Here is a 19,501-nt window from a genome sequence, read left to right on the forward strand (position 1 = left end):
AGCTGCATGTTTTCCTTTTTATAATAATAAAGCAAAATCGGGAGATGTCCATTATCGTTCACCACCAAATGAAAGACCAATTTGTCTTGAAAAAAATCTAGGTATAATTTACCTGGATGCACAAAGTAGTTGTGGTGATATGTACAGTTTTATTAACACATGTCTAACTTGCTAAATTGTGCTTAGGCATTAACATTTGTTTTACCCTTAGGAGCAAAGGGGTTAAACAACTTGAGGCCAACCTCCTCTAACCCTTCCAGGCCTTGCAATCCCACCTGACTCCTGTTCATCAAGCAAAGCTATCTCACTGAAAAACGAAACTGAACCTATGCTTTACTGGAGTCCATCTAAAAAGCAATATGCCAGACATGTTGCTGGCTAATAGGCTTTGTGACACTGGGCCAGCCCTTAAAGTGGAAATTTAGTCAGAAGTCCTGATAGATCACTTCAGGCTGGCCCCTTTTGCAGGTATAAATCTATAAAACATTAACCCTTTAGGAACTGGCAGCTCCCAGCCCTTTAAGAGGTTTCAGAGGCTGGGCTGTGGGCTTTTTGGTCATGTGACCGCTGTGATTGGCTGTCACATGATTAGAAAGCTCCCTAATTGCAAGTAGGGATCGGGAGCTTTCCGCTACCTGCTGGTAACTGAGAGCTGAATGCACAGGGTGCATGCTCTGGGCTTGGCATTGATTACATTGTGGTACACATATATACGACCTCTAGGCATTAAGACCCACCTGCTGAGAGGCCGCATATATGTTTACGGCCGGCGTGAAGAGGTGAAAAATAAGTGCCTGTACTATTTAGAATCCAGTAATGTACTCTCTATTTTTGGCACTGTGCTTATAATCAGAGCTACTAGAGGCCGATCAGCTGACCGTTTTAAAATTGTTAAAGGGGGAAGAAAGCAACAGGAATGAGACAAACTGTACTGAGGAGACACAGATTGTTGATGATAGGACAAACTTTGCTGCCAGAGAGACTCAAAAAAGTTAGTGCAAGAATAGTGTCTCATCTTATCTCCCTGATTTTCTCTCCCATGAACTTCAGCACTGTAAAAAGCTTTTGTCAGCCTTCCACTCTGAGTCAAGGCTGGAAATGTACTTATTTTTATTGAAGAAAGTGACGCACAGTTTTTGGGACAAGGGGGGAGTTTCCAATAAAAAAATGACTGCTCTGGGCTTCAACAAAATGGTGGCGTCCAGCGAGAAAGAACCGGTGCCATTCTGGAGGCAATTTACAGCATACGCTAAGTTTGGCAGCATAATTATTAACAGAGAAATATAGCCAAAGCTCATTTGGCTGTACTTCTATCGATCACAGGAGTGCAGTTCGTTTTGCACTTCTGTGACCCGTTTTCAGCAGAGAGCGGACTGAAGTCCGCTCTCTGCTGACGTCACTGTTGTCAGTCCAGGCACCGCGTCATTATGACACTGGGGTTGGGATCCGCCAGTTCCCTAGACTGACACCCAGCTCAGATGGGCATTTAACCACTTCCACCCCCAGAAGGATTTACCCACTTCCTGATAAGGCCATTTTTTGCAATACGGCACTGCGTTGCTTTAACTGACAATAGCGCGGTTGTGCAACATTGTACCCAAACATCTTTTGTTGGTATTTTGATCACCTCTGCGGTTTTTATTTTTTTGCTCTATAAACAAAAGAGCGACAATTTTGAAAAAACGATTTTCAAGTCTTTTTTTTTTTTTTAGCTTTTGGACATACCTTTGCCAGGAGGGCAATGTCACTTAACTGTACTGGCAGAATAGGGCAGGGAATGACACTGGGCTTATACAATGTATGAAATGTAAAACCGCTTTTATGGTAGCTGACCAAGATTGCACGGTACTGCACATGCATGAGATCGACAGGTGCATGCTGGGTAGCCAGCATGCACGGAATCCAGGAAGGACACTGTGGCTTCAGATGCCCACACTGGAGATGATGGCGTTGTGCAGGAACTTCACAAAGTAAGAAAACGATGCTGCACAAATAGAAAACTGGGCATAGTTTACAGCATACCTTTGTTACATTGCACGAGGCATGAGTATTCTTGGGGTATTTTTATCTTAAAAGTCATATTTTGGCCGGAACTCTGCTTTTAATGCTTATGTGTAGGGAATGTAATAATAAATGTATCCCTTTTCTTTATTTTCTGTATATGAACAAAGACTTATACCTGGGTATATTTTGATCTCTTGCAGTGTGTCGTTCAAATAAAAGTCCATGGGTCTGTCTGACATGTTCCAGCGTGCACTGTGGAAGGTGAGTTTTGGATAACGCTGTATGGATTAGGGTTTTTTCCCTGTAAATGGTTGATTTGTATGACTAACTACAGTTCCTCAAGCAACATTTAAATCTTTCGGAAGCCAAGTAGTCATATTTATAGACACAATATATGTGACTGATTTACTGTACTGCGTAATGATTTTGAAGTCCTATGAGTGAAATGATACATGTCTATGTACATGAAAAACTTAAATAATTATGGTATAGTAGATTGGGTTTTTGCAAGCACCTGAAACAACTTTGTAGTTCATTTCTTTGCCCTGTGGTTATGCTTCTCCCGAAATATTCACCGCACTTAAGGGCACTTTCACACTGGTATGCTTCAAAACTGCCAGTAAAACGCCTATGTGCTAATGGAGCGTTTTTGCATTTGCGGTGCAGTTTTTAAAGGATATTTGACTCAATAACTGCACCAAAAACACTTTGCAGTGGCATTTTTGAGGTGGTTCCCATTTATTTCAATGGGGAGGAGCATTTTTGGTGTGGGTGTGTGTTGTGTGTTTTTTTTTTTTTTTTTTTCCAATTTCAACATGCTCCAAAGACGCTGCAAGCAGGATTTTTTTCACCACAACAGAAGCTCACCGCCCCAGTGTGAACACATTCATTGATTTTAAAGTGAAGCATTTTTCTTGAGCTTTTCAGGGACTTTTTTAATGCAAAAACCGCTTGGAAAAAAAAAAAAATCTGAGTGAAAGGGATATATAAAATTGTTTTTTTACTTGGGTGAATGATACTTTAGAATGTTATTTTGCATATAACTTATGCCATTTTTGATATGTGGCACTGTATCTTCTCATCTAACCCCCTGACTCTGTGCTGTAGAAAGTGCCCTCTCATCCTCTCTGTTCCCTCTCCTTGACTCTGTCTTTATCCGACTATGCATTGCATTCTGTGCATTCTCATCCTCTTCTCAGTGACCTTGGCTTTAAAGCATAACTAGGCAATAATACTTTCCTTAGTTCCACAAGTCCATCGCCTACAAGGTTCTGCTCTGGCATCTTATTCCGGGCTTCTTCTGGGTGTTGGTGTTTAGCTGTCTTTATTGGCCTTCACAGGATGAAGGGTAAAATTATCTCTGCACACATACAGTGTGCCAGAATGTAAACTGGGATGCATATCCGCAGCTTAGCATACATTGTACAGGGGATTGCAAATAGGTAGGGAAGTGTATTTTAATGCAGAAGGAACATTGCATGTCTCTTCTGCAATAAAAAAACGCATTTGCAATTTTTGTTTTTCAGCTTTAGATCCACGTTAAAGAGTCCTTCCAAATTGTATTAGATATTAGCAGATGAAGGCTCATCTGCTCAGCCTTCCAGCAGCAGAATTTACATGCGGGTTGGTAAATCTACTACTCAGTATGCTGCAGAAATGTCAGAGCGCTTTGCTTTGCAAGTACTCTGGCATTGGGCATTTTCTCAACAAAGACAGGGATGAGACACAGACACTAATTGTCTGCCCATTAATTCTGTTTAGGATTCCTGGCAAAACATTCAGTTTTGACAGGCATATTTAAAAGCTGAACTCCAGGCAGGTCTAAAAGACACAAATTAATGCAATTTTGTGTTCATTAATACATCCTATTATTTATACTAGCAGTTTAAGTACCAGAATTTGTCTTGTAATCAGCGTCTTGCAGACCTCGGACTGTAAGGACAAAGCAGCACTGCAGGAAGCATGCTGATAGACAGGGTTGTGCAATGTGACAGAGCTGTGTAACTCTGTAGGACTGGATAGACTGCAATACAAATCCTTTAATTGGTAAAACAGATCCTATATATGCAGTTTATTGTGTATTTAGCTGTTTGCCTGGAGTTCAATTTTAGGCAGCCAATAAACATGAGAAGACCGTTTTTCAATCTGACTATTTTTTGGTCCAGTCAGTTGACAATGTGATATCTGTACTGGCAGACACTTGCCCACTGACAGTAGAGTTTTAGTTGAAACGCCAATCAAGCAAGTGCGAAAACCCATCCCAATTCTCCCCAAGATAATCAGTGCTTCTTTTTCACCTATGTCCGATTTCCTTCACTCTGCTCTTCTACTCCTCTTCTACCCATGTTCACTCTCTATTACTCTGCTTGTTCTCTTCTTCTTCCACCCACGTCTGCTCTCTTTCGCTCTGATCTTTCTTGTCTTTGGCACTCATGCCCACTCTCCTTCATTTTGCTCATTTTCTGGAATGTTTTCTTGTGCTGAAATAAACAAAATTAGTTAACAAACATGTACATTGAATGTAATAATGTAATTATCACTTATGGCATAAAGGTATGTGAATGGCCATGCCAAGAAGCATTATGAGGACGCCCAAGTGCCACTTGCCAGCCACAAACAATTTGAAAAGTTGGAAAGGGAAAAAACACAGCACACTGTGTGTATGGACTGCAGCAGCTACAGTACATTTTGGTAAGTCTGTTTAGTTACTGTGGTTTTTTTTGTGTTTTTTTTTTTTTTTTTTTCACTTTCAATAGATTTTTATTGAAAAAATTGAAGGAACAAAACATGGCGTATGAGAACTTTTTTTTTTTTTTTTTAAACTGCCAAGACAATGTTAGACAGCTGGAATGTAGCTGCCGAGAATGTAAAAACATCCAACAGTATAAATAGCATATTAATAAAACCTGTAGCCTGCAGGTTAGAGTAGGTATCAATGAGCCAGGTAAATTTGTCGCAGGGCGCAAAAGCAGATCAAGACATAAAGTCTGAATAAACCTGATCTGCAATAAGGAAAGTGAAAGGAAGGATGTCCACCGTAGGAAGTTTGGAAAGTGACCCAGCGGGTTGAACAAAAAAAACCTGTCAGTACCAGTCGGAGCCGCTGTACTAACTATCCGAAGTTAATGCAGCAATCTCTCCTGCTGAGCCATTATGTTCTGACAGGGGGATGCCCCCCCCCGCCAGAGCACTCCGATTAGCGCTCTCTGCCATTGGCTGATAGTGCTTATCGGAAGTCGGACGAGCGTGCTGGAAAACCAGTAGTCGACCGACAGAAGCCTGCCGGCTTCTGACAGAGAGGGTGCCACACACACGAGCCGAATGTCGGACAGTTTTAATCAAACCAGTCGATGTCTCCCGACATTCGGCCCATGTGTACGGGGCTTTAGGGGGAGGGGAGTGAGCATCAGGATTTTTTTTTTTTTTCTTTTTAATATTATTCTTATACCGTTCTGTGGGAGAATGACCTCAGACGTCCAGTTTTCTTTAAGAATCTCTTGCTTGCAGTTACCGGTGTGATGACTTTGTTGTGAATGACACAAAGATGTGTTCGGTCCAGAAAGTTCGAGAGCATTTACAGAACCTGGAAAAGTAAGTAGCATTTTTCTTCTGCTCTGATATTTTTATTAGAAACTCGTATTGTTGAGCATTGCAAAGCTTTTCTAGCCTGGCTGTCCTGTATCTTACAATAGTCTAATATTCTGATTCAGTTTATGGTCACAAGCATAATATTCTGTTTAAAGATGTATTTGTCATAAAGGTCTGTTTAAATGGCAGTTTTATTGTAAACAGACTATCTGCCATTTCTTACTACTTTGTTCTCCCAACAGCTCTGCATTCACAGCAGAGAGGCACAGAAAGAGGAAATTCTTGGAAAACACTTCACATAAGAAAATACTTAAATTAAATGTAGGTAACCGTCTGCTACATATTTTTAATCATTAATTGTGATGTACAGCAGCAGATATTGTCCAACAGGTTTTTTGTTTTAAGCATATCCAAAAACAAAAATGAAATGTTTTGAAACTTACCAGTTCTTCGATGTGTGTGGTGGCTGCATTAATTCTCTTTTTTCGGAATGTTTTTAGCAAGTATAGAAAATACCTCTTGATCTTGTTGGAAATGCAGTGCCCTAGTCTCTTCCCGTGAGCAAAAAGTGTCCCTTGTCTCTTCCCGTGAGCAAAAAGAAAGCAGAAGCTTATCTTGACGGTGTAAACTACTAGCACCTTCAATATACCATGTGTTGGAGATGAACAAAGACAGACATGTTTAAAGTCCATCTTTTGTGACGACAACTGCCCCCACAGATGCAGTAGAGAAAATAGTGTAGATACTAATGGACAGGATTGTGTGTTATTCACAGGTTTACCAGATGAGCTTACAGGGGGAAAAAGCCTGAAATATATTATACAGCCACCATTTCTAAGGGCTGGTAAGCTACAATATAATACATTTTTGTGTCTGAGTTAGAGATTAAAAAGCATTCATTGCGGAGAGACCGGGAGCCTGTGATATCTGCCTAGAATTCCAGTTTGCTGAATTAACCTTGGTTGTATACTAGTAGCCAGTAAATATGTTTCATCTGTTACGCTTGATTCCTAAAAGTGATGTCTCGAGGTTACTGAACAATTTCCTTTTTTTTTATTTATTTTTTTTATAAACATTAAAAATATTTATTTTCATATTTTAATCTCTCTGTTTTTTAAATTATTTTTATTCAATTAAAGAAAGAGTTACAGAACAAAAAACATTGCCATAAAAAATTCTTCCCCATAGAGGAGGCCAGAGAGGTGACACCCCACATCCAGAAGCAAAAACTTCAACTAGTCTTCCCCACCAAAAGAAATCTAGAAGTTCCAATCCTTTCACTCCTAAATCATCCTCCATCTCCCGAAACTCCCCATGTTTGCGACATAACAAGAAAAAAGGAAAATTTTGTGCCAAAAAATATGTGATAATTGAGAGGGGAACAACTTGGGGAAAAATACACCTCCCCGATTCTACCCTTACCATTGCCATACCCATCCCTTTTATCCCTCCAACACTCATGATAACCCATTCAGGCCCAATATGGGCATTCTTGACCCATGCACCCATTCACTGTCCCAAATAAAAATATTATTGGGAAAGAGGGGGAAAAAAAGAAATTAATAATAAAAAAAATTATTTATATAGATATAGATATCTATATAAATAGAGATAGATATATAGATATATATATATATATATATATATATATATATATATATATATATATATGTCTAATAGAGAGAGAGAGAGATGTGTGTATGTGTGTGTATATATAGATATTGTGCTGAAAACCATCTGATACTGAACAATTCTGATGGGCAAAGCTCTGGCTATACTCTTCTTGGTAGTTTTGAGGCTTCTTTCAATTAATAAAATAACATTACTTGTGTGGCATTTACATTTTTATGTATTTATGGTTCATTCTGAGGCCCCTTTCACACGATCGGACCGTTCAGGTCCGCCTGTCAGTTTTGACGGCGGACCTGAACGGGCGATCCATGTTAGCCTATGGAGCGTCGGATGTCAGCGGAGACATGTCCGCTGACATCCGACCCCGTCCGATCCGCTAAAAGCAGACGTATGGCTCTATGTCCAGATCCGTCGCTGGCGGATCGGATCGGGTGAGATCTGACGAAAACGGACACGCTGTCCATTTTCGTCCGATCCCTCCATAGGCGGCAGCGGCGCCTGACAAGCCCCTCCCCGCTCAGTGAGCAGAGAGGGACCTGTCATCCGCCGGCTCAGCGGAGATCAACGGACTGATCTCCCGCTGAGCCGGCGGACCGAGGCGGGCTCCGTAGAAACGGAGCCCGCCTCGTGTGAAAGAGGCCTAATTTGTGAATTTACTTAAGCCCCCTTCACACTATTGCAGTGCATTACTGCATGCATGTTAATGCACATTGGGCACATTCAAATTTCCCATTTTTTGTCAGTGTACCAGTGTACTGCAGTCCAATGCACGTTAGTTCCTGGCAAGATGCAGTGGGGTGCCTGAGTACTTTATAACTGCTCTAGGCAAAAGTGGCCGTTTGTGGTGTGATGTGACACCTGGATAGCCACCAGAGATTAAGCTCTGGGTGTTTGAAAAATTTACACTGTAAAGTGAATACATTCCAAACATGAACCCAGTTTTTACAGTAATAGACAGACATACATGTGCCAAGGTGAGTGACTGTGGAGGGTCCAATGCCAAAACCAACATTGCAGGCTGCCCTCACAGCTTGGGGTCAGAATACGTCTCCCAAGATTTTACTGAGGTTGCAGCGATCTGGATTCACTGCTTCTATTGTTTTATTAAAAGCCATTAAATGATCGAGAGATGTGTAGATAAAAACAAACTTTGTTAAAAGATAAGTTCACTTTTAATAACGTGTTGCACCCATATTCAGGATGTAACATGTTACTAATGCAGCAGCCCCAACCCCCCCAATTCCCTCACTGTGACCGCAGGCAGGGGATGCTCTCCCTTCAGCCACTGCCCACACAGCCACGTCCTTCACAGAGTTGTGCGTATAAATTAGCTACAAGTCCAGTCTGCCACTGTGGCAGATGGCTTGTAGTTTTCAATGAACTGCAAGGGTGCTGGTGGAGTGCCCTTGTAATTCACTGATTCTTTCTGCTCTTAAGTAACTGTCTGCCCATACAGGAGGTACGGGCAGACAGCTGTAATGAATGTCTGCAGGAGCATGACATTGCACCCCATGTCTACTGATCACGGGTGCAATGCTTTGCAAGTTCCATTGTGTAAAAAAAAAAAAAAATGCACTGTTTTTATCTGCAAAGTCATGTGCATTTTTTTTATTTTTACAAAACATGAACTTAGCCCTTAAACTAAGAGTTATTTCCCTATAACCTTTCAGTTTCATTTCAACAATATGAACAATACTTTTATAAAGCTCTTATAAAGCTGTATTTCTCCTATCTCCCAAGGGAAGTACCACGGTGCTCTGCGCTACTGGTCTGCGGAATCTAGGAAATACCTGTTTCATGAATGCTATTCTGCAGTCATTAAGGTATGCAAGTACATTCTAATGTCCTGCTTTCTTTCTGATGGGGGGGATTATTTACCTTATTAGGTACCAGTAATATTTATTTTTTTAATCTTGCAGTAACATTCAACAGTTTTGCTGTTACTTCAAGGAGCTGCCAGCAGTGGAACTTCGCAATGGAAAAACTGCTGGTCGGCGGATGTACCATACGCGGAGTCAAGGAGAAGTTAATGTGTGAGCCCTTATTCTTACATCAGTCTGCTCGTGAATGGACATATCTCATTTAGCTAATATTGGGACATTAGAAATCTGCTTTAAGTCACATATTTTCAGACCTATGTGTTTACAACATTTTAGCATGACACATTCGGTGCTGACCTCCAGCTTGCATACTGCTAAGGTATTGATCCTTGTCCTTTAATCCCCCAGCCCTGTTGTAAAGTAACTAGCTTCCATGTGCTGGAAGGCCATTGCCTCTTTTTTTTTTTTCAATTCCAAACAAGTTTTTATTGGTTCAAAAAACACGGTGTTTAAAGGTTACATTATCACAGAAGGCGTCAAATAAGGGTGACAATATGACCAGCATGGAACAAATAAAATCATCTCATATACAAAGGAGATTACAGTTAGGTTCAAAAAAGGAATGTACAGTGATGAGTAATATATGAAATGAGAACAGTTTACTTATGGTACAGTACATACACAATTTCCTCATAATTCCTGGTTTATTAAGGGTGGTGGGAGAGGCGTGACAGCATACATTCCGGATCGTACAGGAGAGGATATATTAGCCCAAGGTCTCCGGAGCCTGTAGCCACCTATCCCAAATTTTAGCATATTTTGTAGGACATCCCCTATGGGAGTATATAAGCTTTTTGTATTTCAGGCTGTTATTCACTTCCACCAACATCTTAAACTCAGGAGGAGTGGGCCTCATCCACTGCTTTGCTATGGTTTTCCTGGCAGAAAACAGTGTTTCATTTAAAAATATTTTAGTAAATTTGTTGATGTCTGGCTCTGGCTATATACCAAGTAAGCATGGCTTGGGGTGCAAGGTGATGGGGGAGCCCATGGTGTCATGGAGGAATTGCACGATTTGTGTCCAGAAGCCTTGTACCCTAGGGCAGTCCCAGATCAGATGGTAGAACGTTCCTGGTTACTGGTTACACATGATACAGTTGGCGGTTTGGTCACATTTATACCGCAATACCCTGAGTGGAGTGAGGTATGCCCGGTGGGTGATGTATATTTGCGTGAGACTGTTTGAAAGTTTAAGGGACACCAGTTTGCAGTTATCGAGGGCTTCGCTCCATTCCTCATCCTCTATTGCCCCTATATCCTGGTTTTAAGTGTATTAGCTGACCTGGATGCCGAGGGCGTGAGTAGCATGCTATAGAATGTGGATATCAATTTCTTGGGGTAAGGACTGCATATGACTGCCATAAAGGGGTTCACTTTTAGTGAGGGGGGACCAGTTGGGTATTGCGTTCTAAACGCATGGCGAGGTTGAAGGTATCTGAAAAACATTTGGGGCGAAAGCCCGTGTTGAGCTCTCAGCATGTCAAACACCTTCAGGTCGCCATTAGAGACCAGGTAGGATAAGTAGTATACCCCTCTGGAACTCCATAGCTTCGAATCAGGCATGGAGCAAAACTCCAATAGATCAAGATTGTACCAGAATGGGGTGTGTTCATGTAAGGGGGGCAGTTGTAGTTTGGCTGTCGCTGTGGCTCATATGCGCCTGTAATGATGGAGCAGAGACGTCTTGTCTTTAGTCAGGTTTACCATTTGCATCCGCCCTGCAATGGCTATTAGAGGATCTCCAGTAGAGTGGGACCAGTTGGGAAACAAGAAGGTCAAAAATCTGGCTCTATCAGTTTTCTCAATATGAAACAGTTGTGATAGTTGCGCTGCTATGTAATACAAGTTAAGGTCAGGTAACGCTGTCCCCCCTAGGTCTGTGGGATTCTTTAATTTGTTCCATGGAAGTTTGTGCCTGTTTTTACCCCAAACGAATGTTTTAAGTATGACCTCCTAGCCTTGAAGTGCCGAAGCACCAGATATACCGGGGAGTGCCAGAGCACATAAAGGATATTTGGTAGTAGCACCATTTTAACAAGATTGATGCGTCCCATGACCCCTAGCGGAAATCTGGCCCAGGTTTGGGTCTTGTGCTTGAGCATGTCAAAGAGGGGTTGTACATTTAGCCTGACATAATCTATTGGTGTCCGGGTAATGTGTATGCCTAGGTATTCGATGCAGTCAACTCGTTGCAGAGGGAGGTGACCCTGCATTTGAGTCTCTGGGAAGCTATCTAGGGGGAGTATTTGCGATTTATCCCAATTGATTTTGAGTCCTGAGAAAGAACTGAAATGTTCTATCACAGTTAGGGCCTTAAGGAGGGCATCTGTAGAGCCGTCAATATACAATAGTGTGTCATCCGCGTAGGTACTGTCTCCGTTACGGGTCCCACGTAAAGTCCCACTATGTCGGGATTGGAGCGTGGTGACACCGACAGAGGCTCCGCCGCCAGTGCGTACAGCAAAGGGGAGAGGGGACACCCCTGTCGTGTGCCTCTAGTAAGGGGAAACTGTTCCGATGCACACACGTTGGCCACAACTCTAGCCACTGGACTCTGATAAAGCAGCCGAACCCATTTTATATACCTTGGCCCAATGCCAAACCGTTCCAAGTAGGTCCAATCGACCGAGTCAAACGCCTTCAGTGTCCAACGCAGCAACCATTCTAGCTCCCATGTTGTCGTGTTGAGTCTGCAGGTTAATAAATAGCCTCCTCAAATTAAAGGAGGTATTTCTACCTGGCATAAAGCCCGCTTGGTCGTCGTGTATGAGGGATAAAATGACTGTGAGACGATTGGCAAGGATCTTAGCCAAGATCTTGACATCAACTTGTAGGAGGGATATGGGGGGGATAGGAATCTGGGCGGTGTGGGTCCTTTCCTGGTTTGGGCATCAATACTATCGAGGCCTCCTGCGTGGAGGCGGGTAGCACGGAGGACTCGAAAATATGATTGTGGAGCCTAGGGACCAAAAATTCATAGTAGATGGAATATAGTTCCACCGGGAGTCCATCGGACCCCGGTGACTTGGAGAGGGGGAAAGCTGCTATGGCTTCAGCTATTTCTTCCGTGGAGAGGGGTCTATCCAGCTCCTCTACCTGTTGTTCCGTGAGTTGAGGGAGCTGTATTTCACTTAGAAAAGAATCAATGGTAAGGTTACCATCCGCTACTGTGGAGGTATACAAGGAGGCATAAAAGTCTCTGAATATTTTAGTGATTCTTTTGGTTTCTAGTACCAATGTACCTTCACTAGATCTAAGTGAAATAACCACTGCAGGGCGCTCCTCACAGTGCACTAGGTAGGCTAGTAATTTACCGGCTTTTTCGCCGTGTTCAAACTACGGTTCTGCTTACGGAAAAATAGTTTGCATTTGGATTTTTCATATTGCATTTGTGTGACCGCCCTGGAGTGTAGCGTAAGTGAGTTGGCCTTGTCTGTCAATGGGTCAGCTAGAAATTCTTGCTCTGCGCTTGTTAAATTGGCTATCACCTTCTCAGGATCAGCCTCTGAGGCCTGTTTTAACCTGTTTATGCGCGTGACAAGGGTGGATTTGAAGGCATCCCAGACTAATATGGGATGGAGTTGAGCCGTCATTGTCAGTCAAGTATTGTCCCCAAGCTGTTAGGGTATCATCATCCTCCGGCAGCAGAGCCAGATGGGGTTCAATCTCCAAACAGCAGGTGGTCGGTTGTAGGGTAATGTTAGAGTAGCCCAACATGGACTGTGATCTGAGAGTGATCTCGGGGAGATGCCTGCATCCTGCAGTCTAGGCAGCAGTGAGTGAGTGATTAGGATCAAATCAATTTCAGATACAGAATGATGGGAAGAGGAGAAACTCGAGAAGGCCCGGGCATCAGGTTGCACAGACCTCCATGTGTCTAGAAGATTAAAACTCCCAATAAGTTTCGAAAATCTAGTGGATAGGGGCAGGGCAGGTGAAGTCGATGCCACCTGTAGTCTGTCAAGGCTAGGGTTAAGAGTCATGTTAAAATCGTCCAGCCAGATGGCTGGGACAGCAGGGAATGAAGCCATGTAGCCTAGACCTTCCGATATGAGTGTAGAATTAAACGGTGGAGGTATATGCATCGCCAGTATCAACATAGATTCCCCATATACAATTGCATGTAAGAAAACAAACCTCCCAGACGGGTTAATCCTAGAACCCCGGAGCTCAAAGTGGTCGGATTTAGCAATTAGCATGGTGACTCCCCTTGAGTGGGAGGTGTAGGCAGAATATGCCCATCCCACCCAGGGGCACTTAAGTGCCACCTGCAGGCGTCCTTCTATGTGGGTTTCTATCAGGACAATTATGTCAGTACGTTGTTTATTAAGGGAGGAGGATACGGCTGATCTTTTGATTTTATCATTCATGCCCCTAACGTTCCAGGTAAGAAGTTTCAAGGAGGCCATGTATTTTGGAAATAACTCTGTAAGGCTCCAGGGTTCTTGGAAATAGCACCGCAGCCCACCTTCACCTACAGAATGCATGCAGGAGGAATACATAATAACATCATATATTGTTTACTGTACCATTTGTCATTTACCCGTATAAAATGTGATCACGCATCTCTAACCAACATAAAAAACCCTCCTACTTGTGTGGGCATAGTACCCAAACTGCCAAGACGAAAACAACATAATCCTGAGAAGGAAATGCATAGGATCCAACGAGAGCATGGCACACGGTTCAGTGCTTGGAAGCACTTCCCGGCTGTAAGTAAAAGGATTATAACATAAGGGATAAACAATAATGCATTCCAAGGGAAAAGGGGAGCGAAATTACGCTGCATAACGAAACACACCATAGGACTCAGCCCACGTGTTCAAGTGAGCTTCTTGGTGAATTGTTCACGTTTCCGCCGAACAAAAGGAAGAAATGCGACTAGTCCAACATCACCGAAAACAGAGGAGATGATTGGTTAGTACCCGGAGCGATGAAGGGAAGAAGACAAAAAGCTTTGTATTCTGACCCTAGGTGTATAAGCGTAGGTGGAGACAAAAATGGAACAACAGTGACCTACAGTGGTGAAGGAGTGCAAAGTTGGGGAGAAATTCCTGCATGTATAGGGACATGTACAGAACCCAGGTACATAGTTTTGTCAGGCACAGCAGGAAGATAGGTCAGACTGCATGTCAAGGCTGTATAGCTGCATAACTAGGAGAGTGCAAAAGGCTGGGTATCAGCCAATATTTCAAAAGGGGGGGGGGGATGCACAATGTGAGGAGGTGGCACTCAGGCTGGGCAAAAGGGATCATGGAAATGAAAATTAGTCAGCCAGTGATGGAGGTGAAGTATAGAGAAATAAGTGAATAACATACTTAATTGCGGGCGTCTCTGTGTTCAAGCCAGGCAATGGCTTCAGCAAAAAGTGTAGTCTGTCCTCCCCCTCTACCCGAAGGCAAGCAGGAAGGAGCATGGCGTACTTCACGTGTTTAATGCGAAGACGTCTTTTAGCTTCAGTGAAGGTTTTCGGTTGGCGCTGTACCTCTACCTCTACTCAGACGCAATATGGTGTCACGGTCCCTGTAATTTACAAATTTAGCTATAAACGTACGTGGAGGAGCCCCGGCTGGGGGTGGTTTACCAGACATGCGATGAGCCCTCTCGACTACAAAGGTGGGCGAAAAAGCCTCCTTACCATATATGGTGCATAGGAGTTGCTCCAGGAAAGAGGATGGGTTTGCTCCCTCAACTCTTTCTGGCAGACCAATGAACCTCAGATTGCTCCTTCTGAGTCTATTCTCCATTTCGTCTTGCTTCTGTAGGAGCTGATTCACTTGCAGCTGCATGTTGTCTGAGGAGTTTTGGAAAGGGGGGAGGGAATCCTCCACTGTGCTCAGTCTGTCTTCAGCATCCTTGACTCTGTCTCGGAGCTTCTGGAAATCCTGTCTCACAAGGGCTATGTCTACTTTTACCTCCTCAATTCTGGCGGTCAGAGCAGTTTGGCAGGACGTGATAGCTCCTTGGCAGGCTGTAATAGCATCTAGCACCCGTGCTGTGTCTGTCCCGGCATTAGACTCCTCTCCCAGCGTGGCGCCGATATCTTGCTCAGAGGTGTCCTGATCTCCCCGGCGATATTTGCCCAGCTTAGCCACCAAATCCATAAGTTTTTTTTTTTTTTTTTTTGCTTGGACATGGTCTCAGAGGGTTCCAGACTCATAGACAGCCTCAGGTGGGTGGATTGCAGCTGATGGGGTCACGGGATGTGTCCGAAAGGATATTGGTTCAGCGGAGCTCTGCTCGCCAGCGTTCTACTTCATGCCGCTCCAGGCCAAGTCCCCGCCATTGCCTCTTTTGATTTTAAATAATTATGTTGCAAGTTAACACAGTAATGCTGGTGGATATGTTTTATTGACAGCATGTAGTACCTTCCACATCAGTGAAAAGGTTCTTCTTTTTTCTCGCATTTAATTTCAAATATGCCTGCTCTGCTAGGGATGTATTCTTGTGGATAATATTTACATGTTTGTTTTTGTAGGTCATTGGTTGAAGAGTTCCGGAAAACTCTGTGTGCATTGTGGCAGGGCAATCAATCTGCGTTTAGTCCAGATTCCCTATTCTATGTGGTATGGAAAATCATGCCAAATTTCAGGTAACTACTTTGTTGTTAAAGGGGTAAGAGATTTTGAAATGGCTGAATCTTTGAGTTTTCTGCTCCACTGCAGCATGAGAAAAATTGAATTTCATTATCTATTGAGGGCCACAGGAATGTAAAGTCTTAAACAGTCTGGTCATACGGCTGCTTACAGGAGTTTGGGACACCAGAAACTAAAAAATAAATGTTAAGCCAGCGCTCGTATAACCACTGCTACAACCACCATGCTTCAATTTTTGCTAGTGTCCTAAGAGTTGGATGCCTTTTCTGCTGAGATAGTCTAGCTATATTTTTATACCCTTTATGGACTTTGTTCTTTTTATTTTTCTTCAGTCAAGATACTGGGTGTTCTATAAATGGTTCCCTTTTGAACTATTAGGAGTGACTACCTGTCTTCTCTTGACAGTGACTTTGATTGGTAAAACCTTGTCACCTTGGATAAAATCCCTTTAATAAGTACTTCTCCATCACAAGGACAAATGTCTGGAGCACTGCACTTCAGCTGTGATGGCCTCTTGCATCTAAGCTTGTGTCTCACATAGGAGTGATGTCAGCTAATGTGTGTAGGACACTTTGGCTACATGCCTGTGATGGCGAGGATACTCTCAAGGAACATCTGATTCACCTATCTAAGATAAGTTGTCTCCTCGGATCTGCCCTTGACAATGTTATTCGCGATGATACTGCTGGTTGGATGGTGCGCCTGCTTCAGTGCAGAAAATCTGTGAATAGAGTAGAGGAAACCAACCTTAAAGGCGTTTTAAACTCTAAAGGTTTTACCCTAAGGTTTTACCCTAATGCATTCTCTGTCCTTTTTGGTCCTTTCCTCTGAGTTAGATTCTGGAATTTGGGAAAGGCACCAAACTGGTTTCTTCAGACCAAGAAATCCCAAATGCTATTTGCCAGACTCTGGATGTGGTGAACATGGTGTCCCCCTCCCCCTTGTCCCTATCCTGAGAGGACTCCCTTTCCTTCACCCTGGTTTTTCTGAACATACTATTCCTGAATTTTCTTGGCTGGTCTGTCTTTTGATCTGATCTCCTCTAGGCTTCTTCTGAAAGCTACAAGGTATTCACTTCCAGAAATATTTGAGAACCCCCCCCCCCCCCGTAACAGACTGGGTGACCTACTCCATACGTTGGCCACATAATAGTTGATTATGTGATTCTTCGCCACACTTTTTCCAGAGTCCAGGTATTGTCGGCATTATCTTCTGTATCCTGTCATCTAATGATCCCCCACTTTGAAGACTAAAGGTTCTGCAGATCATTGCCTCTTTTCTTCCTTGCAATAAGTATCCATTGCTAGAAGGTCCTATGCTCCCCAGAAGGGTTAGTAGGTAGGGCATACTGTTACCCTGCTGTAGATTTTTCCCTAGGAGGGATAATGTAAGTCCAGAGGCCTTTTGGGGACCTGATTACTGGAAGATAGATCCTCTTCTGTGATTGAGCTGCGGTCTTGTGAGGAAGACTCCTTCGATTTTCTTCTTTTTTTTTTATTCTCGGTCAAGTGAATATATCTAGTCCTGATACTAGAATTCCTACTCCTCTGTTTGTTACAGGGGTAGCTTGGATGATTTCTAGAATTGTATATTTATTAATTGGTTAGACAGGTTTTTGTGTTTTTTTTTGTGGGGAGGGGGGTGCGGCTGGCTTAACTTTTTTTTTTTTTTTTTTTTGGTTTGCTTGTGTCCCATCCTTCTGTCATTGGCAGTATAAACTGAATTTATGAATTCCTAACTTCCTGTATACCTCAGTGGACTTTAAGAAAAAGATTTTACAAAAAGTAGAAAAATCTTATTTTGCTTTGGAATGTGACTCAAATGGCTGTTTAGATCATTTTGTAAGAAGCAATGTAATAAAATGTTTAGTTGTTACAAATTGGAACTATAAAGGGAACTTGCTCTCAGCAGTTCCAAGTATGAGCTGCTTTTTGCAAAAAAAAAAGTAGTTTCTGATTTCATAATACAAAGTCAGTATGAGCTGCTTTTTGCAAAAAAAGTAATTTCTGATTTCATAATACAAAGTCATATTAGAAAATGAAAAAAATAAGCTTTTTACTGCAAGTAAATTCTCCTCAGCAGAATCTGGAGCAGCTGTGCATGGCAACCAATCAGCTTATTGCTTTCATTTTCAAAGCCTAACTACTTGCCTACCTCAGATGTACAGCGGCAGGTCGGCCATTTCGTGCAATAGACACTGTTACTGTACTAATGACATGGGCAAGGGAAAAGGTTAACATTAGGGGCAATCAAAGGGTTAAGTGATTGGCTCCCCCTCTGTCCTATCAGCGGGTCCGGTGGACCTGATGTCTGCCGGCCACCTGCGATTGTTACCGAGCGAGGCAGAACAACCATCTGCCTATGTAAACAAGGCAGATCTCTGTTCTGGCAGGGAAGAAGATGGATATCTTGTGTTCCTGCTAAGCAGGAACACAGATCTCTGTCTTCATCCAGTCAGACAATCCCCCACACAGTTGGCAAGCACCCCCTAGGGACACACTTAACCCTTTGATCGCCCCTGATGTTAACCTCTTTTCTGCCAGTATCATTAGTACAGTAACAGTGCATAATTTTGATATGACATTGTGAATTGGCCACTCATTAATGAGAAATTTGGTTGTTATGTTAGTAAGTATGGATTTGGAAGGAAAATGGGGATGGATGGCCACACCAGTGGGTTGATAAGAATTGCTCGAACTTTTCCACTTGTAGCAGTAACTTTCCTTATAGACATATGTATATATTTATTTCAATACATCATGCAAATATTGAATTAGTGGGTTAAAAAAAATTTAGTTTTTTTTTTGGTGGTGTTGACTGTAGATGTTTAAAATGTTTGTTATGTTGTATAAATGTTATGTAATAAGAAAAGAATGCAAATTTCATATGGGTACAGTGTTGCATGACTAATTGTCAAAGTGTGAAAGCTGAAAATTGGTCTGGGCAGGAAGGGGGTGTAAGTGCCCTGTATTGAGGTGGTTAAAGCAGAGTCTGGAATTTTTTTTTTCCCACATAAATAGAGATTTCTTTTAGTGGTATTTAATCACTAGTGGGTTTTTTATTTTTTGTGTTATACATAAAAAAAAACCCGTAAATTTTGTGAAAAAATGCCTTTTTCTTTGTTTCTGTCATAAAATTTAGCTAATTTAGTAATTTTTCTTCATATAGTTTGGCCAAAATTTCTACTGCTACATAGCTTTGATAAAAATAACCCAAATTAGTGCATATTATTTGGTCTTTGTGAAAGTTATAGAGTCTACAAACTATGGTGCCAATCACTGAAAATTGATCACATCTGATCAGGCCTTCAGTACATCAGGTGAATCTCATTTCTTGAGACACCAACAAGTCAGGAAAGTACAAATACCCCCAAATGACTCCTTTTTAGAAAGTAGACAATCCAAGGTATTAAGTAAATAGCATGGTGAGTTTTTTAATTGTAATTTTTTCCCACAATTCTTTGCAAAATGAAGATTGTTTATTTTATTTTTTACAAAATTGTCATATCATCAGGTTATTTCTCACACACCACATATGCATACAACAAATTACACCCCAAAATACATTCTGCTACTCTTCCCGAGTATGGCGATACCACATGTGTAAGACTTTTACACAGCCTGGCAACATACAGAGGCCCAACATTGAAGTAGTACCTTCAGGCGTTCTAGGAGCATAAATTACACATCTCATTTCATTCCTACCCATCGCACTTTTGAAGGTCCTGGAGCACCAGGACAGTGGAATTACCCACAAAATGACCCCATTTTGGAAAGCAAACAAATGTATATTCTATGAGGC

General features: G+C 42.3%; 1 protein-coding gene across 1 annotated transcript in view; it reads left to right on the forward strand.

Moving 5' to 3' along the window:
• USP3 (ubiquitin specific peptidase 3) overlaps positions 1-19,501 on the forward strand; it is a 63,895-nt gene that overhangs the window by 13,327 nt on the left and 31,067 nt on the right. The window contains exons 2-8 of the mRNA XM_073619147.1: positions 2,205-2,265; positions 4,558-4,695; positions 5,512-5,595; positions 5,835-5,913; positions 8,965-9,047; positions 9,144-9,257; positions 15,583-15,696. Of these exons, the coding sequence (XP_073475248.1) occupies positions 2,205-2,265; positions 4,558-4,695; positions 5,512-5,595; positions 5,835-5,913; positions 8,965-9,047; positions 9,144-9,257; positions 15,583-15,696 (673 nt within the window). The remainder of the gene's footprint in view (positions 1-2,204; positions 2,266-4,557; positions 4,696-5,511; positions 5,596-5,834; positions 5,914-8,964; positions 9,048-9,143; positions 9,258-15,582; positions 15,697-19,501) is intronic.

This window comes from Aquarana catesbeiana, linkage group LG03 (assembly GCF_042186555.1).
Source record: "Aquarana catesbeiana isolate 2022-GZ linkage group LG03, ASM4218655v1, whole genome shotgun sequence".
Lineage (NCBI taxonomy): Eukaryota > Metazoa > Chordata > Amphibia > Anura > Ranidae > Aquarana > Aquarana catesbeiana.